Below are 24654 nucleotides of genomic sequence, written 5' to 3'. Positions count from 1 at the left end.
CAGATAAACAGATACAATTCTGGCGAAGCTTTGCCTGGTCTTGGTGCTGCGCTTTGAAGGACTTCAAAGTGCTTTGAACCAGTCATTCTCAGAGGCACACTGCATTTTGGGGCTTTTTTTCTCACTGAATAAGGTGTTTGCCAGAAATATAAAACAAAACCCCATGGTGGCGGAGTGGTTAGAATGCAGTACTGCAGGCTACTTCTGCTGACTGCTGGCTGCGAGCAGTTCGATTCTCACCGGCTCAGAGTTACTCAGCCTTCCATCCTTCCAAGGTCAGTAAAATGAGGATCAGATTGTTCTGGGCAAGACCTTGACTCTGTAAAATCGCTTAGAGAGGCCTGTAAAGCACTATAAAGCAGCATATAAGTCTAAGTGCTATTGCTATACTTGCTGTTCCTAGGCAAGATGTATGAATATATAGAGCAGGACAGAAGCTCCATATATTTAAGTAGGACAGAGGCTCCATCTAAGCCGTCAGGAAGCCCCTGTCCTGCTCTGTATATTCTGTTATATAAGCATTTTCTTTCTGGTGGCTTATAGCTTTAGATGCAACCCTTAATGAATATGGGATAAAAGTCAATCCCTTTTACTCTAGGATTATTGGACAAAGGTTGACCACATCAGTTTTGATTAAACCTCTGGGAGAGTCGTCCACATCTTCAAATCAAACCTGACTCCTGGTGATTGCCTACAATTTTCTTGGCAGGTTATCAGAAGTAGTTTGTCATTCCCTGGTTCCTAGGGTTGAGAGGGAGTGATAGCCCAAAGCCTGCAGAGACCCAGTATGTGTGTGGGGGTGGGTGGGGGGAAGCAGGCCAAATATCTGCAGGGTCCCCAGAGGGTGGGAAATGAAACACAGGGTGCCTAACCCTAACCGATGCCTCCCATACTCTCGAGGTAGCTTGTCACCTTGCTTAATGACCATCATGACTTGCGAATGTAACGGGCAGGCTCCACCTTACGCTTATGAGTCGAGGTCAGTCATATTTGGTGTGGCCTGTTCTTAACAAACCCAACTTCAAGGGATTACCTTGTTCATTTCTAGGTGCTCACAAACTGTTCGCTTGATGACCTTTTCCAGGTATTGACGTCAAGCTGACCAGCCTGTGGTTTCCTGAATCCGTTCCCTCCCCCCCTGTTTATAAAGATTGGATCCACACCAGCTCTTTTCCAGTCTTCTGGCAGTTCCCCTATGCTCCAGAAGCTCTGAAAGAGCTTCATTCAGTGGTAGTGAGACCGTATCTGCCAGCTCCTTCAGAACTCAGGGTTGCAGTGAAAATAAACCCACAAAAGAGCCCAAACAACAGAATTTGTCAAAGGTGCATCTTATACTGCAACCCAAAGGCATGGGAGATAGAAAGCTCCAATTCTCTGGATACACCCTTTTATAAATTATATGAAAAAGGACAAAAAGGCAGTCATTATAACTCATTAAAGATGCTAATATTTGGTGAGAAAATATTTAACTCCAATTCATAGGAATTAAGAAACAAACAAACAAAAGAACTGCAAACACTATACTTCATGAAAAACTTGACTTGTATTAATGAGTCCTGTATTTTTGGAAGAAATTTATTTTATAGATCTGGAGGGTATCAAGTTGATTTATAAGGACAATTTAAAATTCCAAGTAGACTAGTTTCATGTGCTTCTAAAAATAAGACTGAAGATCATTTTGCAGTAGGGTTTTGCTAAAAATTATGTGCCAGACAGCATAGAAGTTGTTGATTATTGATTTTAAACTTGCTTTGAGATTGAAGATGCAGTTCCTCTTCCTGTGGAATTGCAAAACCAGTCGTGGCAGTAACTGGAGAGAGACAGTTTACTGTAGTAGTTAAGGCACCAGGCTAGAAACCAGGAAACTGTGAGTTCTAATCTTGCCTTAGGCATGAAAACCACCTGGATGACTTTTTGCTAGTGATGCACTATCAGCCCATAATTTCAGGCCCAAGAGAGAAGCTGGATCAATGAATCAACACTCGATTTTTTAAAAATCATTTTCAATTGTTTTATTTAAGTGACAAATAATTATAGCAGCCAAACTAACAGTCTCCTAATAAGTATTCACAACTCTTAACTCTATGGTGATACAGCCTCTCAGAACAGGTGATTTGAGTATTTGAAAAGATTAGATCAGAGGTCCCCAAACTTGGCAACTGTAAGACTTGTGGACTTCAATTCCCAGAATTCTCCAGCCAGAGAATTCTGGGAGTTGAAGTCCACAAGTCTTACAGTTGCCAAGTTTGGGGACCCCTGGATTAGATGTTCACCCAGATTTGGGCTAACTCCCAGAAGCCCTCCTTAGAGTGAACAGCAAGCCTTGATACAAGGAAGAAAGAATATCCCTATTTGCAAACGGTGTGTATTTTCATTATATTATTCCTAAAAAAATAATCATATCCAAAAATGCATATGATACAAGTGTCCTTGGCTAGGATTCAGAGTAGCAGATTTCAAAACTGCCATGACTTGAGAATTTTTCTTTATGGCTTGTGCAGCTGAACACTAAAACTTGAATTAGCTCAAAGATTAACATGTAAGGCTACCCTGAGATGAAGCTTTTGTTTTAAATTATCTCTTACCCACAAAGGATAGTTTGTAACAGCACAGGAACTTGTTGGTTATATAAAAATAGCTGCAAACAAAGAGTCTCTGTAAGACCAGAGTTTGTTTCTCTCTGTCTCTCTCCCTCCCTCCCTCTCTCTCTCTCTCTCTCTCTCTCTCTCTCTCTCTTTAGCACAGAAAGGCTCTAGTTCCAGAGCAGTGTTTTGTTTTTATGAATTAGTAGGTCGGATAGCTTGTCACTTAGGGATACAGGTAACCCTTGACGTAAAAGCACAATTGGGGCCAGAATCTCCCAGGTTGTGGAAAGTGTTCATTAAGGAAGACAACAGCAATCCCAATGTTCCCAGTTGCAGTCATTAAGCTGTCTCAGGAGTTGTTAAGTGGATGGTCCCAAGTAAGGAGCACACAGTGCCTCAGGACTGAGGTGAGACTCCACTCAGGAACTGAAAATCCTCATTGCCATAATCTAAGCAGGATTTCAGCCCCCGAGCAAAGAGAAACTCACGTGCAACCTGTATTAGGCCTCCCAGGGCCTCCCTCTCTCTTCTGACCCCATACTTCTTGAGTTTTTGTGCGCCTTCTCCACTCTGTTCGAATGTTTGGCTCCTTCTTGTGACTGAGGGCTGGCTAAAAGGACGGCCTACCAAGTGAGTTCTGCTCCTCTCCATATAAAGAGGGGAACTTTAGGATTTGAACTCTGTTTCCGCATCCTGCCTCAGGACTTCATCTCCCTCAGGAGGCCGTTCTTCGTAGCCATCCCTTGAGGCGAGAGGAAACCCTGTTAGCAAGAAGCAACAGCTTGCAACCTTCCTTGCCAGTTTCTGGGGAAGATGGCAGAGAAGATTGCAGGGGGTGATTGCCTGATCACAGAGCGTTTGGCAACCAGTCGTAAGTGTGAACAACTGGGTTGCCAAACACCCAGATTGTGATCGCATTGTGATCACATTCACCTGCAACATTTTGCAATGGCTGCCATAATTCCAAACCATCATTCAACGTGCAGTCGTAAGTTGAGGACTAACTTGTGTTATTTTGCACATCAGTCTTAAGAATAGACTGACTCCAAAACTGCCTGTATGCTCAAAGGAGTGAAAGAAACGGAAACAGCTTGAGGTATTTGTGTTTCCTGTGTGGTTGTATACATTAACACATTTGTAGGGTTATAAAGGCATACATAAAATACATATTCACAGTATGTGATTGGTTGACTAAGTTGATGCACCAATCAAATGATTGCATGCAGCTAAGCACTTCAAGTGAAGCCCTTGAGATGAAATTTCATCATTTCTAGCAGGCAGCCTTGTTTTCTGCATTTCAATGAAAAATAAGGATCTGATGATATTCATTTATGTATAAACAGTTTACAGAACTACCCCTGTCACTTTCATTTAGACTCCAATTTTGTTGTGTCTGTGTGAACTTAGGCCAGGGAAGAAATCTTGCAAGTTTTATGTCAAGCGCTTTGCTTCTAGCACTTGAATAGCAGGATAGAAACTATTTTCTAAAGTGCTAAAATATTCAAGTCAGATGAAGATCCTAATCTAAAACAAAACTTCCTTTCTTAGAAAAGTCAGCATTCTTGCTACCTGTGTTTCTAAATCAGGTTATGACAAAGAAAAGCATCTACTTTTATAGTAGTGCCTATTGCCCCAAGGATAGACATCTGTTTTGGAAAATATACGGAGCTAGAAAACAAGTTGATACTTCTAATGACAATTTCCATCTTGCCTGCTTGTTAGGTTTATTAAGTGCTTTTCCCTCAGATTTCTGAAGTCCGTTTTTGCACCTACTCCTGTGGATTTTTGGGAAACAGGTTGAACAAATTTGAATTACCCAAACTTCAGTTAATTGAATGCATTTTTTTTTTTTTGCACACAGACGTTTTGCAAAAAATTTAATCCCTGATGTTGCTAGTTGAAAGGACCATACATTTGGTGATGGTGAAGACTTTTTCCAGAAGCACTGAAAAGCTGGATGGAGAATTAGTTTAAACCACTAAAAGATATATTCTTGTTACCTGAATCATTCAAATATAAAACCAGATTTATTGAAAAATGGTTAGCCAAACCATCCTATCTATCTCAAGGGGGAAGCCATAATATTTAATATAATAATTCAGAAAAATCATCATGCTTATTTTCACACCAAACCATAATCTATTATTACATTTTAAAAATGTTGATTAAATAATTATTTGGTTAGTTTCTCTGATATGGTAGATTCAGATATAACCATTTATGATAAAATAAAATTAGTGAACTAACAGCAAAGCATGATTCAGTTATAATTATTTTCCAACAATCTTTATTGGCATAAATTTTTATGTCAATTAGACTAAACTACTTTTGATTTGTGTGAACTGGTTTACTGTGACTGCACACTAAAAATAGGTTTATGAATAAATTCTACTTACATTTTCCCTAAATTCATACATTAAATCTACTGGTTTTTTTCCTCTTATTTGAGGAAATCAAAGCAATTCCTCCCTGATCCTCTTTTGTGAAAATAAGCAGCTCATTGATTAACTATCCATTTTCAGACATATGTTAGTTTTGTCTTTGAATTCATTGTGCAGTATATAATGTTTATTGTTTATGAAGTATCAGTTTATTCTATAAACACTATTTATAGAGGGCTTTATAATTTTTTAAGGCAAACAAAAGTAAAAAGTTGCCCTTCATTGACAATTTTGATATAAAGCCTTCATTTGTTACCCAAGATTAGTATGAAACTATGAGGTTGATTTCTTAGAATATTTAAAACAGAGGTAAAACAATTACCAATTGCATCATTAGCTTTTTAGAAATGTATTGCAAATTTGACATGCCTTTCCAGATTGGGATTTTGGCAGAAAAGGCAGAAGGATTTGATCATATTTCTAATCCATTTTTCTGTTTTCTACTCCTACATTTAAGCCTAACCTTCACCTTCTACTTGCAATTGTGGGAGGGCGATGTGGGGTAGATCAATCCAAATTGTAATCACACTGGCTTTGAGTTCAAATTAACCACATTTCAGTTTAGTATGTCAACTGAATTTAATCTGTGATCATAGCTGATAATGCAATGTGCCACGTGAACAATATGGCAGTTAAGCTAATTGAGCCTACTGTGATCGAGCTAACCATAAGAAAAATAATGTTCAAACAGAGCCATTCGTTATGATCCAATACAGACTCACACGAATTGCAGTGATCTTGGGGGTGGGGGGGGGATCCATGAAATTGTAATTTTGTAATGGGCCTACAGTTCCTTGGACATGTAAGCATACAGTTCTCCAAATGGAGACAATTGATTCTCACAACACACCAACCTTGGGTAGCCACAATCCAATCATAGTCCACTTTCTGATGAATTTGGCAGCTCATAATCAGTCTAATTGGCCAAAAGTTGTTTTGGAGCAATAAAAAGTTCTTTCCCACTTCCTCCAGCTCTGCCTGTATTTTATCTCAAACTGGCAAGGGGTCCTTACATCACTAATAGCAATAGCGTTTAGACTTAACGTACCATTTCATAGTGTTTCATAGCTCTCTCTAAGTAGTTTACAAAGTCAGCATATTTCCCCCATCAATTTGGGTCCTCATTTTACCGACCTTGGAAGGATGAGTCAACCTTGAGGATTGAACTGCTGGCAGTCAGCAGAATTAGCCTGCAATACTGCATTCTAACCATTGTGTCACCTCTGCTCTTACACAAAGAAATCCAGATAAAAAAGAATGTGCTGCAGTCAACCAATTCTAAGCAGGCATGTTCTTTGGCTATAAAGACTAGGTACCGAGTTTTACAATGAAGTACTTTATGTTTTCAGCCTTTGTGTATCTTTGTTTCATTTCTTTGGAAGAGTGACAGGCAGGGCAGGGCAGGGCAGAGTCAGAAAGGATTCACTTCCTGAATTCAGAGAACAGATAATCAGAGTTGGAAGGGACCTTGTAGGTCATCTAGTCCAACCCCTGCCCAAGCAGGAGACCCTACACCATTTCTGACAGATGGGAGTCCAATCTCTTCTTGAAATGGCGCTCCCACAACTTCTGAGAGCAAGCTGTTGCATTGGTTGGTTGATCTCACTGTCAGAAAGTTTCTCCTTATTTCCAGGTTAAATCTCTCCTTGTTCAGTTTCCATCCATTATTCCTTGTCTGGCCTACTGGAGCTTTAGAAAATAGCTTGACCCCCTTCCTCTCTGTGGCAGCCCCTCAAATATTGGAAGACTTCTATCGTGTCTCCCCTGGTCCTTCTCTTCACTAGACTAGCCATGCCCAATTCCTGTAACTTCCCCCAATCTGGCCATGTGATTCACAGCACATGGCCAGACTGGGGGAAGATGCTTGATCCAAGGGATTAGGCCCTGAATTAACCAGGGTTCTGGGTTTGCACAGGACACTTGATCCAGAAATAATCCAGAACAAGTGTGTCGTACAAATGCCAACTTGCTGTTCCTGCTTCTGTCCCAGTTGCCATCCCAAATTCAGGCTGGTCCCAAGATTCACTAGAATATTTCACTTGTGAAAAAGGGGGTGCTGATTTAATGGCTTAGTAAAGTGTTCCTCAACCTCACATTGTTAAATAGCTCTCCAGAATGCTGGCTGGGAATTTCTGGCAGTTGAAGTCCACATAATTTAACAGCCGCCAAAATTGGGAAACACCGGTTTAAAATTAGGTCTGTCATAAATCATAGGTACGTTTATATTTGCCATAGCTGTCGTAGGATGCTGTAACTCATCTAATGAATGCTCCCATATATTACCTGTTTCCTTAACAAGTGCTTTATTCTTGGGACATTGTTTTCTTGTACATGCACTTTTAAACATCTAGAGTAGCTTTCCCGACCTTATTTTCTCCAGCTGCACTAGGAGGACTAATCCAGAATTCATAGCCAGCATAGCCAAAACACTAATTGGAAATTGTACCACTATAATCCCAATATTCTGGAAGAAATTCAATTGGGATAGTCTAATCTAGCACCTAAGGCACTCCTGGAGTCACTGGAATTCACTCCTCTTCCTCAAAGACTTTAGGCCTGGTCTCCTGTCTTAGATACCTCAGTTTCCCATGACTGCCTGAGATCAGTCTGTCAGCTATGTTGAATTTGTTTGGCCAGCTAATTGCTTGTGTACAGATTGAATAGAGAAAGTAAGTAAACAGAGTGATGTAATTTCACACAAACGATTGCGCTAAACTATATATCCTAGTTGGGTGTGCATATTTTTTCAATCCAAAATAAGGATGGTTAAGTTTCTCACTAATAAAATCACCAGATAAAATGCATCCACAGATGCTCGCTATTCATACTGTTCTGTACTTCTCTTTTAACCTTTAGGTGGTAACTCCGGTCAGGTCAGGACAAGGTTATGTTTACGAGTTTCCTACCAAATACCAGAAGGATACCTACGATATCCCACCAGTTCGTCCTCTTCAAGGGGTAGGTAGTAATAAAAATGTCATCAGCTCTGAAATTAAGGTCTTGACATTGTAGCTATTCCCTCCGCGCATATCTCATTTTCACATTCTAAATTAAACAGGTGACTTGCTTTCTTTTTAATCTTGACAAGATGAACTTTTTTACTCTCTAGATAGCCAGAATATTTTACAAATACGCCGTATGTTGGGAAGCAGAAAAGAAGAAAATCCATCTCTCTTTTGTTAAGAGAGACAGTTAATCCATCTGATCATGAAAAATATGTGAACGGATAAATATTATCCGTTGCGTAGAATTTTTTTCTCTAAATGCTGAAACCTTTTTTCCCATGAACATTTACAATAAATAGAGCCAATATTAGTGCAACATCAATTCACTACAATTCACTAAAACTATGACTTGAGAAACCATTTGCAGGGACAGAGAGAATGGACAAACGTCCATTAAATCCACATTTGTGTCATTTGCACAATGTAGTCATTTGCAGTTAAATCTTGATTTAATAGATAAACTCACTTTAACAGAAACTTGACAGACATTAGTCTGTTAAACAGAGGTTGATTGCAAACCCAGTATTTGTCCATTACATCCAAAATCACTGACATCTATTAAATTGTGGATTTACTGTAATGGAATGTACTTATCTGAGAACTGTCTTGATTTTTTAATTTATCTGTGTTAAATGCCTACTGGGGTAACTAGACCGAGTTTCATTTTATTCATGATAGCGGATCTACGACGAGATTTGGGCAAGACCTGATGAAATCTGGGTTCTACTTCACTGAAATAAACATATTCCAGTGGGACTGAAACAGAAGTCAGGGAGAAGGGAACATGCTACAAGAATAATATGCAAAACATCTGCAGATTGCTGCCATGTTAAAAAGACCTCAAAGAGGCTAAACCCAGTGGTGGGATTCAGCCAGTTCGCATCAGTTCAGGAGAACCGATTGTTAACTTTCTGAGCAGTTTGGTGAACTGGTTGTTGGAAGAAATCATTAGGGCAGAGAACCGATTGTTAAATTATTTGAGTCCCATCACTGGCTAGACCTATCTTTCTTTCCTTAAGGATTCAGTAACTTCTGACTTTATTAGTACTGAGATCCACAAAACACGAAATTGGTTCTGTTTTGGCATTATTGGGGCTTTTCTTTCTTTTCTTTAAATAGCATGCACGCACACAGAACCTGATAAAATCTTTCTAGCTCCACATCTAATATATAGCAGAGAATATATTTTTGCTGGCCTTGGTGCAACAGTGAGGAGGGTTCTTGCACCTTGTAAAAATTGTTGGGGATTAGACATCAGTGTGGGGATTAAGCATGGTTACCATCAGCAGCTGCACTCGTATTTCAGTAAAGATGACAGGACGGCGGGGGGCGGGGGGTTGAGATAAATCACAAGAATTAATACTTCAGGAGGATCAAGGTCTGGTTTGGTTTTTTTTTAAAAAAATGGGGGATCATCCTGAGTCTGACTTCATATGTGGCTTCAAATGTATCTCTATCTAGTTCTTTCTTCTTGACAAGACATCACTATCAAGTGATTTGGACCGAAAACTAATTTACCTCTCAAAGGCCTTTCACAGTTTTTTATAGGGGGAAAAGGACTTAACCCTGCATTTTGATCTTCTATAGCTAAGAACCACTGTGTACATTATGTTTTTTAAATGTAAATCTTTCTTTCTCTGTTACAGATCCGAGGTGGGGGAAACAATACAGCACATTAAGCTTGCTGCACTGTATTGTCCTTCATCTTTGGTCATAAAAATAAACTGATCAGAGAACCAGGATTGTCTACAGCTCCTTGCTGAGCTGTCCAAGGAGCCTTAAATGACTGGTTGACTTCATTTGGTTCTTTTTTTTCTCCCCCTGACCCCCCCCCTCCTCCCCCAGCACTTTCAAGTCTGGGTGACAGTTAAACCCTTGATAATCAAAAGGGACTTTCACTGATCTGCTTCTGGTGTGTTTCTTTAAAAATATCAGAGGCAGAAAATCTGCCAGCAGTAGACCACTGCCAAGATATTTTGCTGCTTGGGTTAAAGAACAAACAGATATTCTTTCTCCCCACCGCCCCACTCCTCCATTTTATGTGCACAAGCAAACTGGACTTTAGTACTAAGGAAACCACAATATTCTAGAGCAGGGGTCTCCAACCTTGGCAACTTTAAGACTTGTGGACTTCAACTCCCAGAGTTCTTCAGCCAGCTGACTGAGGAATTCTGGGAGTTGAAGTCCACAAGTCTTAAAGTTACCACGGTTGGAGACCCCTGCTCTAGACCACCCGAGAGGAGCACCAACGTGAGACACCCAGCACTGTCTTCCTGAGGTCATCCAGGAGATTCAGGAGGAAATCTCAAAAGCCACTTCTGCTTCCCAACTTCTGTTCTCTGAGGCAGTTGGGCCTACTCCTAGGGCTGGCTCTGAAACGAGCCCCTTGGCTCATGAACCAAAACAGTTTTTCCCAAAAAAAGTTCACAGAAGGGGAATGGGGTGATTGAGAGACCATAAACAAATTTTGTTTGTTGTTAGGAGACATTGGACAGACATTCACGGCTATTGGCTTTGGTTATCCTACTGAGACATGTCATTTGCCAAGGAATCAATTAGAGAGCCCAGACTGATTTCATCAAGGGCGAAGATGTTTTTTCTTTTGCGTAATGCATTGTTTCTCTGCTTAGATCTACGATGTCCCCCCTGGATCAGTTAAAAGTCCTCCACAAGCCGCTCAAATGAGTGATACGAAATCTCAAGGGATCTATGACGTTCCTCCCACCAAAGGGGTAAGTTTATTGAAGTTCCATTTAAAGCAAACATGTAATTTCATGCTGGATTGAAGACATGTTTAAACAAAAAGTGTATTTTGCACTGAAGAGAAGACGGGAAGAAATAGCAGAGTGCTTTGAACTCCAGGCCTGTTAACATTCCCCTCAAGCCATTTATTTTTTGTTTGGTTTTTTTATTTTTATAACTGTTATAAAGGTACGCTGCCGAGCATAATTATTATCCTTATGTAAGATATTCTTGTAATTAGTGTTTTTTTTTAATCTGTACACATGCAATGGACTGATTGTATCTTTGTGCTTATCTAAGAGGAGTTCAAAAAACATGAAGAAGATATAGTCCTTTGTGTGAGGCTAAGTCAGCAGAAATCTCCATCTCAGGTTAATATCAGGGTGCACATCAGTAGTGCAGTCAGTATGTCTGGACTTCACTTCTGTGATACAATGACTGGAGCCCCACATCACACGGACCCTTAAGACTAAGCTCCCTTGGTTTAGCATGTGGCATCTGTCCAGTTCGTTTGGTAAGGGCCCTGCCACATGCTCCAGTCAAGGAAAGAGACAGGCTCTGACCCCCTCTGACCCAACTTGCAAGGGTTATTGCAGTCTGTGCATCCCAAGTCAATTAACGTTAAAAGTTGATCAACTGTTTTGCTTGCTCCAGAAAATAACACAATGAAAATAAATTTACTAGTTTTTCTCTCAGGTAGTGGAGCAGAAGGTTTTTGCTGGCAGGTATACTCTCCTTCTAGACTGAACATTGAAGGACATTGTTCCTCCATTTTTACTGATCTGAAGTAATTTTGCTATACTGCTAGGGAACAGCTTTAAACGCACACACTTAGATGTTATGTCTCACCTTTCTTCTTTTCAAAAAAGATGAAAGAGAACAAACTCACGCAAACACAGGCAGGCAAGCTGACTCAGACTTTATAGAGTTAATCCTTTATACTGATAATGTCCTTGGCATTCAAACACACTCTGCCTACCAAGTCCGAAGAGATAACAAGAAAAACTACCCACTGAAAATTCCAAAGCAGACCACAAAAAACAGTCACAGCGAAACCTGGAAGAGAAGTAAACTTTGTCCCGTACAAAGTTTCCGGAGAAAACACACCCACTTTTATCCCCTGTGGGGAGTGTCTCAATGACTCACTCTCTGACCTTCCCACTCCTCCTATGTTGCAGCTCACATTTCTTCCTACGACGCTGCCTAGGATCAAGCCAACATTCGTCCACTTGACTCCCTGTCAGGGGCTGCTCCAATATGCCCTCCTCTTCCTGATTAATCTCAGGCTGTTCCTCTCGGTTGTCTGATGAAACCTGAGGTATTATCAGGGAGGAAGGCACTGCCAGGGAGGAAGGTCCTGGGGAGGAAGGCATTCCCAGTTCCTCCTCCTCATCTTCCGAGTCCTCTTCCTCTAACAGCACAGGCTCGAGAATCGGAGCCACAACACTTAGATATACAGCAACAAAAGAGCAAGGGAAAAGACAGGTCACTGAGGATCTGGAGGGAGTTCTCAACAGCTACAGTGTAGAAAGGGTGAGGCTTCTCAAGGAGTCCTACACAGTAGCATGGGAATAATTTGGATGACTTAGGGGCCAGGTGGAATGGGTTTAGCCAGTGACTACTAGGCTGACGTGTAAACTGGATCAATTTGTATAGTCTTTATACAGAGCAATAGTCTTTGGACAGAGCATGTCTTAGCTATAAGTAGTAGGGTAAGGTTGTCATTTTGTGCCAAGTATCCACTGTACAAGATTTGATGTTTGTTGGGCTCTTCTATTTGAGCTTGACAGATTGCAGCTCAAAATCACATGTTTTCAGCCACTCATATTTCATAATGGTCAGGTTAACTGTGCTGGAGGAAAACCATCTAAATAATTGCTTTCTGTGCCAATACTAACTTTTGCTGGCCACTTTCAAACAATTACATTATTTTCCTGGGATTTGACCACATTCAGCCAGAGACAGCGCTTCCACATAATAGCGCTTCCACAATAAACTCTGCTTATTGTCCATGTAAATGGTAATCACCTACATTTGATAATTTAATGTCATGAAGAGCTATGGTGGCACAGTGGCTAGAATACAGTATTGCAGGCTAATTCTACTAACTGTCAGTAGTTTGATCCTGACTGGTTCACGGTTGACTCAGCTGTCCATCCTTCCAAGGTCAGTAAAATGAGGACCCAGATTGTTGGGGCCAATATGCTGACTCTGTAAACCGCTTAGAGAGGGCTGTAAAAGCACTGTGAAGTGCTATATAAGTCTTAAATGCTATGTTTTTAGCATAGTAACTTAAGTTTGCCTATTACATTCCAGATCTGTACCAATCCGTCTTCCTCGTTCAGAGATACTACGGATGCTAGAAAAGGAATGCCTGATTTGGCTGTGGGCGTAAAGCATGAAGTGAGCTCCGAAGGTGTATATGATGTCCCTCCTCCCATAGCCAAGGCAGCCGCCTCTTCTGAGCTGACACCACTCCAGCAAGGCCTCTATGATGTTCCAGTGAGCCACCAAACTCAATTTGTTGGACAGCAAATAGTTTCCCAGGCAGATATTTATGACACCCCTCGGGGAATTGCCTTTCCTGGACAGCATCTAGCATTTGGTGAAAGTCTGAATCCAGATGGAAAAGAAGGAATATATGATGTCCCTCCACAGGTCACCCAGGACACCAAAAGGCTACAGGATGCTACCGACGGGATAAACCGGTTGTCTTTTTCAAGTACAGGGAGCACTCGGAGTAACATGTCCACTTCTTCCACCACATCAAAGGAATCTTCTTTTTCAGCTAGTCCTTCTCATGACAGAAGGATAACCCTGGATCCCGACTCAGCTATCGAGAGGCTGTATTGGAATCAGAACACAGTCGAAAATACAGTCTCCAGTTTGATGGCCTTCGTCCACCCTGACTGGCGATCGTACGAGAACATGGAAAAACATATCAACAAGATACATACTGCGGTTGACAAAGTGGAACAGTCACTGGTTGACTACCTCCATTTCACAAAGGGGGCAACTGCCAATGCGTCCTATCTGTCAGAGCTTAGTCTCTACAATAAAATGAGGAGGGAGCTGCAGAGGTTAGAAGATTCCTATCAGATTTTGACCCAGATTAGCCACGACCTCAGTAACTGCAGCTGGTCCTTGAATGTCCTAGCAGTTAACAAGCCTCAGAACAAATGTGATGACCTGGATCGTTTTGTGATGGTGGCAAGGACGATCCCAGATGACGCCAAGCAACTGACCACTAGCATCAGTGTCAATGCAGAGGTGCTCTTCAAACAAGGACCTTGCAGCTCCTATATAAAAAATGCATCGGAGGGCGTGAATCCTACCGCTGATTATGTGTATGATAATCCTCAGGCTCTAACATTGCACCCTGGAGATAAAAACCAGGACCACTGCACTTCTCTATCCCCACTCCTTTCTAAAAACCAGCCTTACCAATGCAACAGCAATAACAGCTTAGAAAAGAGCTGGATGGATGATTACGATTATGTGCACTTGCAGGTGAGTCCCACCTACCTTTTCTAGAGGTGTCAGCCAGAGGCTTTGGGGATGTTTATAAGCAGGGCCTGAAGTCCCTGACACATCCTTTAGAAACAAACTTCCCAAGTCAGTTGCTTTTCACCTATACTTCTTTGTTTCAGTAATTCAGCCATGAATGCCCTAAAACTGATTGATGGTTGATGTCTTTCTGTATTGAGAGATAAGGTAGATCAGGATATTGTAGTCCTGATTAGATATCAGAATAACACTTAGAAGGGACATTCAAGGTCTTCTAATCCAACCCCCTGCTCAAGCAGGAAACCCTATACCCGTGATGGTGAACCTATGACACGTGTGCCACAGGTGGCACACAGAGCCATTTGTGGCTGCACTCGAGCTGTAGGCAAACTTACCTCACTGTGCATGTGCGCCTCAAAGATAATTTTCAGCCGGTTTGAGGCCTTTTTCGGCCTCCCAGAGGCTTGAGGAAGGCTTTGGCAGGCCTTGCAGGCCAAAAACTAGGCCCATTTCATCGCTTCCTGTTTTTCTGAAAATACCGGAAGTAATGAAACAGGCCTAGTTTTTGGCCTGCAAAAGCCTTCCTCAAGCCTTTGGGAGGCCAAAAAAGGCCTCAAACTGGTCGAAAATCAGCTGTGAGGCGCAGGGCGGGTAAGGGGGTGGCAGGGTGGGTGGGGATTGCACGCGCATGTGTAGGGGGACATGGGGAGCATTGCCTTCTGGGTGTTGGTGCGCGAGTGCACGCGTGCAAGCGCGCACACAATTTTTGGCACAGGAGCCCCAAAAGGTTAGCCACCGCTGCTCTATACCATTTCAGACAAATGGTTGTCCAATCTCTTCATAAAAACTTCCAGTGTTTGCAAGAGTATTTGCAAGTTCTGGAGGTAAGCTGTTCCACTGATTAACTGTTCTAACTGTCAGGAAATGTCTCCTTAGTTCTAAGTTGCTTCTCTCCTTGATTAGTTTCCATCCATTGCTTCTTGTCCTGCCCTCAGGTGCTTTGAAGCAGGGGCCTCCAACCTTGGCAACTTTAAGCCTGGCGGACCTCAAAGCAAAGCTGGCTGGGGAATTCTGGGAGTTGAAGTCCGCCAGACTTAAAGTTGCCAAGGATGGAGGCCCCTGCTTTGAAGAATAGGTAGACTCCCTCTTCTTTATGGCAACCCCTTTTAATATTGGAACGTATCTAAGATCTGTGTTGGATCTACCATCTCTTTCATTTTCTAGCCAGTGAGTAATTATTGTCCTTCCCTACTCCATTCTCCCTATTTGTTCAGCAGAGAATGGAAATTGTCTACCAAGGTGCCCCGGTCGGATTGGGGGTTCTGGGGAAAACCAGCCATTTTCTCTCTCCTGTTAAAATGTTATTAAGCAGAACAAGATGCAGCTGGACCGTCATCGGGTCGATAGAAATAAAAATGAAAAAGCTCCAGCCATATGACAGAATGCACAAAATCCTTTCGTGCCTCTCCTGCCATTTCCCAGGTTGTGCAACTCCTGTTTATTTAAGATCATAGCCAAACTATTAAGTTCCCACTGTTCTCATTGACTTTTTCCTCGCTACCGATTAAAAACACGAGCGCAAACGTAATAAAATGCCTGCTCTTTAAATAAATAAGTTAACTGCCATGTGAAGAGGTGTTCGTTTGTGTGATTGGACTTGTTTTTTTTTTTTTTTTTTGTATGTCAATTTCTCTCTGATTAGGGGAAGGAAGAGTTTGAAAGGCAACAGAAAGAATTGCTGGAAAAAGAAAACATTGTTAAGCAGAACAAGATGCAGCTGGAACATCATCAGGTAAAGAAATTTATAAGTAGCATCCAAACAATCAGGAAGGCAAAATGGAAAGACAAGGACCCTGGAATTCTGGGAGGTAGAAATGTTGTCTTAAAAAAAAAAACACTTGCACCAACGGAGGTTTTTTTTAAAAACCTTGTGTTGCTCAGCATCAATTAGACAGCGAGATGGTTGGTATATATATATATGTAATATATAAATGAGTAATAATAAAAGAAAGCAACCTCTCCAAGTATATATTTACTTAAAAGAGATAAAGTATAAGTACATTTCATGTGACACTACTCTAATTCCTGGCTACATTTTCTCTGCTTCAGAACAGAATTAATGTAACACGGAGTCGGAAGACCCCAAGTCTTTCCCCCACTCTTGCAAGGGACCATGTTTGAGAAAAATGTGCATGAATCTGGGGGTGGAAAAGAACAGTTTTTTAAAGCCTCCATTGATTGCAAGTGGTCTTCCCCAAAGCAGTATAAGCTATAAGGAATTCAAATAATCGGTTTACTCTCTGACTCCTGACCCACAATAGCTTTGTGTCTTCTTTTCCCAAATGCCACTCACCAGTTCATGCCCATTTGTGTTTCTCCAGTATTCTCTGGATGATTGGGGATGTCTATCCATTGGGGATGTCTATGGAGATTCTCAGTCCTCCAGGTCATGGTTGTCCCAAAGGTGCTTTTTCAAGAGGCGACCGGATTTTCTAGTTTTTCTTTGAAGACGTTTCGCCTCTCCTCCAAGAAGCTTCTTCAAATTTGCATTCTTCAAGTGACCAGCTGTTGTCCGTTCCCCACCATCCAGTGAGAGCTGAAGAAACTTTTTGGATGAGAAGCAAAATGTCTTTAAAGAAACAAAAAAAAACAAGTCCAGTTGCCCCTTGAAAAAGCACCTTTGGGACACCCATTGAGGATGTTTATTTTTTAAGTCACCACAATCATGATGAATTTAGATTATTGTTGCTCACTGATACATCCCTAAACCTGTGCTCCCTGCGTATGACAGTCTATAGGCTTGTGACATAAAAATCATAATAATCAACATTAAGAAATGTTTTATACTTCTTCCCGTCTTGGGATTCTTCACTGTAGCCCACTGATCCTAAGTTGAACTTGTCAGGTCTCCGCAATCTACTACAAAGAAGGGCATCAATCGCTGATAGAAGAACTACATGGTGTTGACTTTCCTATTTGCCTTTCAGCTGAATCAGTTCCAGCGATTGGAACAAGAAATCACGAAGCCAGTAGAAAATGACATCTCAAAGTGGAAGTCACCTCAAAGTCTTCACCCAGCAAAGAACTTGTTAGCCACTCAAGAGAGGCAGCTTCTTTTGTTTTATTCAGAACAATGTGAAACTCATTTCAGTTCCCTCCTGAACGCCATCGATGCCTTCTTCAGCTGCATCAGTGCTGCGCAGCCCCCAAGGATCTTTGTCGCTCATAGCAAGTTTGTCATCTTAAGTGCTCACAAACTGGTCTTCATTGGCGATACCCTGACTCGGCAGTTGACAACTCAGGAAATGCGCAACAGCATCATGAATTCCAGCAACCAGCTGTGCGACTTGCTCAAAAGCATCGTCATGTCAACCAAGGTGGCGGCCTTGAATTATCCTAGCACATCGACGTTGCAAGATATGGTGGACCGTGTGACAGATCTTTCCCACTATGCGCAGTTGTTTAAGTGCTCTTTGATTCACATGGCATCTTACTGAGATGCACAGGAAGGACTCAGACCAACAAGGAACTGGAACGTGTCTTTTATAATATGTACAGATTTTAAACTTGATTATGTATTTTTTTTTCTGTAGATGTTTTTATATGGAAATTTTTAAATTCATTTTATGGGTTAGAAATTACAAAGATTTTCAGCAATCTCAGTTTATTGGTTTCAATATACATTTATAAATATTAAATGCATTCTCATGTATGTATATGTGGGGACATTTCATAGAATCTATTATGTCAGCACCTTAACAAAAGCATCCATCAGTTCTGTGATGTATATAGGGGCTTAATTTTAGGATACCCATTAACCTGATGCTACTTTTCCCTTTCGGGGTGTACAATGTATATTTTATTTTAGCTTAATTATGTCATGTAGACAATGTTTTAAAGGCTATGGCAACCCTTTAAGTAAATATTGTTTTAGGTCCAAAGGAAAGATGCCAACAAACCCTATCTGGAATAATTGTTAGTAAATAAACTATACCTCCTCTAACACTAATGCTCTTCAAATTTTATTTGGAAATGAAAGCATGTATATTTCCAAGCATTTCATTTCAAAAGGCACACGCTCAGAATGGCTGTCTTAATTTTACTTTAGATTCTGGAGACCATCATTTGGAAAGATATAAATTGTACACTCCACAAGAGTAAGGGCCAGTAATTTGGACCTCAAAAATCGGGGGTTGCCTTAAGGCAGTTGATTAACATCCTTTCTTGTCATGGTTATTCCAATTTTCAGCAGTCCAGATCTGGTTACCTTACAAAAAATACCGGTTCCCCATTTGTGAAGATCTGATAATGTTCAGGGTCAATATCCACCCTGAGTTGAGTTCAAGCAACAAGGAACCAGATAATACAGAGTGAAAAGTATACCAACTGATGCTTGAAAAGGTCAAACAGTGGAGCTGCAAACCATAATCAGCGATTAGATATCTTTCTCTTCCAGGAAGACAATAGATACGATTCAGTTGAAGAGTGCATGATCTTTAGCATCTGCACTTACCAATGTGAGGTGGAGAAACTGAAAAAGGCTACTGTGAAACACCGTGGGGCACAGCTTCCATCAAGTGGTCAGGCCTGAGTCTGATAGATCATTGTCTAATTGTGAAAGCAAGGCAAACTTATACCACAAACTTGTGGATAAGGCAGCAGTTGCAGGCTGAGTTATCCACTCTGGGTAACAAGGAAAAAAAATGAATATGATTCTTGTTGTGTATTTACAGTTGATTAACATTTATACATTTCTCAATTCCTTGCATGATGCTTTACAGGTGCTTCATCAATAGTCTACGTCGGTGTCAAACTCATGGCATCACATCACGTCACATGACATATCCGCCCACCCCCTTCGCCAAACCAGGGGTGGGCGTGGCCAGCATGTGATGCATCCAGCCTGCAGGCCTTGAGTTTGACACCCCTGGTCTACGTTAATGGTGCTACCACAACCACCTCCTGCTCCAGAGTTTTTCCTTTAGCAGTAACAATTACTGACACGCAATAGAGTTAGGGTAACTTTAAAGTCTGCAGCAGTGAGGATTAAAGGGCCAGTGTGCTAGCAATGCTCAGTCATGATTGAAAGTTTAATGGCATTTCTGTCTCTGTTGCTCTGTGATCATTTGAGCTAAATGAACTCCTGCACGCTGCTTATGCAGCAGGTTGCTGCCAACTAAATGTTACCTACAACCTTGTGATCACTTGTCAACTTAAATAAACTACAGGTCTTTTTCGCACACAACAGCATGGTTGGTTTTTTTTTTTTTTTTTTGTAGTCTGGGTCTTTGTAGTCAGTATATTTATTTGTCAAGTAATGCTTTACATTACATTACAATCCTATTCGTGTTGACTCACATCTAGTGGCTGCCAGTTGCAGCCAAGAGATTCCTGCTGTTCTCTTACATACTAATTTCTACAACTGGTAATCTTAATCTAAGACTGGCCAATAAAGCACGATGTGGAGTACTTTTCATTGCTTCTTTCCAGTTATAACACATCACCTTTTCGTAAGAATTACAATTATTTGTTTAGTGTTTGTTAGATTAGTTATCCTGTTTCTCCAACAATACAGCCTCCCCCAATAGGAAGTCACAGCATGCTTTATAGGCATGAAATGAAATTAAGCCCCTCCCCCCAAATTAAGATCTATATTAAAACATGCGAAATGGGGGGGAAATGGCGGAGGGGGGCTTGCTGTTAGGAAGTACTTTCGTTGCACACCTGGATATGGTGCTGCCTGCGTTGACCCCGATACTAAGTGCCCCACCAACGCCGAGGTCAACATTCAAGCCGTCGCCGCCCGCCCGAAGATGCAAGGGGGGGGAATTAAGTCACCCCCAAAAAGACAGCCTAGCCATTTTTTCAGGGCTCAAAAGAAAAATAAGACCCAGCCTTATTATATGAGAAACACGGTAGTATCCAACATCTTACATAAATAACTCGTGTTATCTCCGTAACAACCTAGTGGGGTAGGTTGAGCTGAAAAATGGCCCATTTAGTCAACACTATATATAAACAGGCAGCAAACCTCACACACTTAAGATGTGCACTGTGGTGGTGCAGTGGTTAGAATGCAGTATTGCAGGCTCATTCTGCCAACTGCCAGCAGTTCGATCCTCACCGGCTCAAAGTTGACTCAGCCTTTCATCCTTCCAAGGTGGGTAAAACATGAGACAGACAGTTGGGGGCAAAATGCTGACTCTGTAAAGTACCATGAAGCGGTATATAAATCTAAGGGCTATTGCTAAGATGTTACCTAATTGGGTGAGGAAACATCTGCAGGCACACAACCAAGCTCAGAGAGCGCCAAGAACTTTTCACCCAATTAAGTTGCTTGGCTGAGATTGACAATTTTTCTGAGAGAAGGACAATTTTGTTCATTTATTAAATTTGTTTGCTGCCTGTCTCACCAAAAGGTGATTCTGGGCAGTTTACAATGTTTTTTTAAAAAAATAAAACACAGAAACATGTGCATAATAAGAATAAAACACTATAAAAATACAAATTAACAAAAGATAAGAGTAAAGTAAAATAAGCATATGTATTCATTCATTCAAATTTATTAGCCAATAGTTCCAGCTATTGAGAGCCGTCCCAAATAGTTGAATTGAGACTTGTATTGTGTATCTGCTCATTTTACCCACAGATAAATATTAGTAGTCTTTGACTTACAACAGTTCATTTCGTGACGGTTCAAGTTACAGCAGCTCTGAAAAAAGCGACAACCGTTTTTCAGCTTATGATCGTTGCAGCATTCCCATGGTCACGTGATCAAAATTCAGATGCTGAATACAAAATTGTTCATATTTATGACAGGTGCAGTGTCCTGGGGATCATACCGGCAGGTTTTGTGACCTTGCAAGCAAAGCCGATGGGAAGCCAGATTCACTTCACAACCATGCTTCTAACTTAACAAATGCGATGATTCACTTAAGAATGGTGGCAAGAAAAGTAGTAAAATACGGCGAACTCACTTAGCAACATACATTTTGGGCTCTACTGTGGTCGTAACTCAAGGACTACTTGTATATGCACCATCTAAAACTTGGAAATAAAAGTTTTTTTAAAAAAAAACCTTAAAAAGAACAGTATGCATTTTTGGAGGGAGTATGGTAATATATTGGCAATACAATATATTGTATTACATTTCAAGTTGTTCCTCGGCCTTAGGAAGCTCCTATTAATGCTAATGGGAGTTCCCTAGGAAAAATTCCAAACCTTAAAGGTTCATTTGGCACACCATAGCATTAAGATCATTTTGCAAATAGACTACAAATGTAATTCATTTATTTCACTATCTCACATAATGGGGTGGTTTTATAACACTGAGACTTATTCCACAAAGTATGTCTGGAGTCATATTTTTCTGAAATGTAAATAAATGACCCAATTCAGCAAAACCCTAATTACAAAGTTTGCTGTTGAAACAGAGGTTCTTAAGCATTCATTGCATTCCAGGGCTAGATGAATGGTTTTTTTGGAAGTCTTGAATGAATGTATGACTTTTCATTCCATCTTCAGTACCAATTATCTGTGATCCCTGAATGGAACAAGAAAACATTGCTTACATATCACTTTGAGTTTGTAGCTCAGAGCACACAAAGCTGCTACGTTCTTCCTAGCTGGTTGATTGGATAGCTGACTTATGTGATAATTCCAATCATAACCAGTTCTGAGCAGCTTATACGGTACATTGTGTTCTATTAAATACAGTTTAAAATGTACCTGCAAATCAAACAAATAAACAATTTGCAACTCTTGCAGACAATAAACAGACTTGATTCCAATAGATTCCTTATTGCAAGCTATGGAATAAAGAAAGATCAAACTATGTGAATTTATGCAAAGTGCACGATCACCAACCCAGTTGTTATGCGGTAGCATCCCATTCCTCCTGTATAGTAATCTCTATTTGGATGGGAAATCTGGAACACAGCCTATTTTCACCAAAGAATTATTGCCTGGTACTATCTCTGAAAAGGGACACTTCCAAATCTTCAAACTTCAGACTTTCGTTCTGAAAACCAACACCAGCTTTCAATTCCCATTGTACCAATCTATGTAAATGTTTCAACATTCCTAAGCAGCTTATACTGTACAATCGAATATATAAGTATTCTGGCAGCCATAGATTTAATGTCATTTCATCCCTGTGTGTACATTAATTACTTAATTCAACTCAGCCTGAACTTAAAAATTTTGAACCAATTATATATATTATATAAATTATATAAATATATATATATATATATATATTTCCCCTCTTTGCTTACCTTGTTTAAAAAACACCACCACCAAATGAACTCAGTTAAACCTTGTAAAATTCTGTAAAAGTTTGTGTTCTTGACTACATAAGAAAGGATCAGGAATCATGTTGTCACAATCTGTGTGGTTTCTGAGCAATCTATTCTGGGCTCTTTTCTGAGTTAAATCTGAAATATCTGCCTGTAGCTACGTAGAAATGGAAAAACCCAGGCAGAGGAGAGGGACATGAAAGAGAGAAATGGATTTTCATTGCTTTTTCATCCTGCAAGATTTTCTTTCTTTGAAAGGTAACAAAAAATGCCTAGGTGCAATCTCCACAAAAGCTTTTATCTCTGAGGCAGACTTGAGCTGGCTATCAATACCTGTAATGGATGAGCCTTCAAACAAGAATTAAAAATAACCTTGGTGGTTTGTTTAGTCCTGGCTTTTAAAGGAAAGAGCTCTCTGAAAACAGATTGTCTACACAACACACAAACTCTTTTGATTTTTCTGGACTTTGGTCAAGTAGCACTACTGTATTTCAAATCAAAAGTGCTCAGGATCATTTCTTTGTTTCTCTCCTCCTGGGAGAATTTGAGCACTTCACCCTACTAACAGCCCTAGACATTAGGCTCAATGGTAATGTAAACTATAGTTTAGGAGCCTCTAGAGCAGGTTTCTTAACACTGGTAGCTTTTAAAGGTATGGCCTGCAACTCCCCAAATTCTCATCAACGGCCATGCAAGCTGTGGAATACTAGGAGTTGCAGTCCACATCCCTGGAAATTGCCAAGGTTGGGAAATACTGCTCTTAGGAGGAGCAAATGTACCTCTTTCCTTAAAAAAATAATAATTTGCTTTTAGAGCTGCCACTTAACCAGATCCAAGCTGCAAAAATCCAATCAACCAACAAATGGCAAAAAGCTACAGAAAAAAAAGTAATTCTATGCTATCATCTAACGATCCTTCCAGTTGTAGCCTCCTAATCCAGGATGCTTAACCTAGTTAATATTCATTCCCATGCAAAGAAAATGTGCTGGAGGACAAGCTGCCTACAAAATGGCCAGCACCTGAGTAGCTGTCGCCCTGTCCCTTTAAGGCCTCCCTAGTCAGCATGGCAATTGTTGCCTATAAAAGCTGAGCAGAGAGGCAAATGGGTGTGGTTGTGTTAGTTGTGGGAGACAGTGAGGGAAAGGAAATGTATGTTCCTAAAGCAGACTAAAGCAAAGCTACTATTTGACAGCAGTAGGACTTATAAGAAGTAGTAGTTGGAGGAGGAGTAGATGTAGTTGTAAATATAGTAAGAAAAAAGGGAGTAGTGACTACTAACTACCCTTTGAGTGCTTGTGTTTAGGGACCTGACTCATGTTAGCTCAGGTTTTAGAGCCCATTGATTTGATTAAGAGAGCCTGTTACACAGTGGTATAGGACCTGAGGCTTAAAAAGCCGTAAGTAGCCATTGAAAGGGGTTTGGTTTTTCAGAGCCTATCAAATTTACTACCATAGAAAATACAAAGCATTACGTATATGGGAAAGAAAATGTATCTGTTGAATTTAACTGCATCCAATTTACATCTATATACATTAGAATTTGCTCAGTGATTCAGGCCTTTTTGTCTCTTCATCTGTCAGAAGTGGCTTTTCTTTTCTGAGTTATTGTAAGTTCACATCACAAAGTCTAACCCTCTTGTCTTTTGCTAGCCTGCTGCCTTTCATTTTTTCTAACCATGGCGCCTTTTTCCAAAGATTCTTGAAAACAGAATTTTTTTAAAAAAAAACCAACCCCAAGGCATTGGGGTGGAGAGAGTTGTAGTTTAGAAAACCAGGATCCTATCTAGGATCAAAACCTGCCTTTTAAAAAAGATTTGCTGCAATTTGAACAAAAAAAGAAAAGCTCTTCAATTGATAGCAGCTGCTACCTTTATTTATTTATTTTTATTCCCATCAGTTCTTGGAGATAGACGAGGAAACTTCTACCAAAAGAAATATTAGAATACTTTATTGACTGATATAGGATATAACAGAATTTGGAAAGCCTGCTAGCATATTTCTCTTTGACTTCTGTTTTACCAAGAAAAGTCCAAAGGAAGGGAGTCTTCAGTTTCTTTCTCATACCTTCTTGTTTTCC

The 24654-nt window shown here is 40.6% G+C and overlaps 1 protein-coding gene across 2 annotated transcripts in view; it reads left to right on the top strand.

Annotated features, from left to right (window-relative positions):
- Positions 1–19525, top strand: part of NEDD9 (neural precursor cell expressed, developmentally down-regulated 9) — a 67624-nt gene extending 48099 nt beyond the window's left edge. For both annotated transcript variants that reach the window (XM_087930852.1, XM_087930851.1), the window contains exons 3-7: positions 7883–7984; positions 10662–10763; positions 13090–14283; positions 15983–16072; positions 17268–19525. In XM_087930852.1, coding sequence (XP_087786978.1) covers positions 7883–7984; positions 10662–10763; positions 13090–14283; positions 15983–16072; positions 17268–17777 — 1998 coding nt within the window. In that variant the 3' untranslated portion in view covers positions 17778–19525. The remainder of the gene's footprint in view (positions 1–7882; positions 7985–10661; positions 10764–13089; positions 14284–15982; positions 16073–17267) is intronic.
- Positions 19526–24654: the final 5129 nt, after the last annotated feature.

This window comes from Pseudonaja textilis, chromosome 3 (genome assembly GCF_049901715.1).
Source record: "Pseudonaja textilis isolate UNSWEBS1 chromosome 3, rPseTex1.2, whole genome shotgun sequence".
In the NCBI taxonomy this organism is placed as follows: Eukaryota; Metazoa; Chordata; class Lepidosauria; order Squamata; family Elapidae; genus Pseudonaja; species Pseudonaja textilis.
This window is presented reverse-complemented; position numbering and strand designations above follow the sequence as displayed.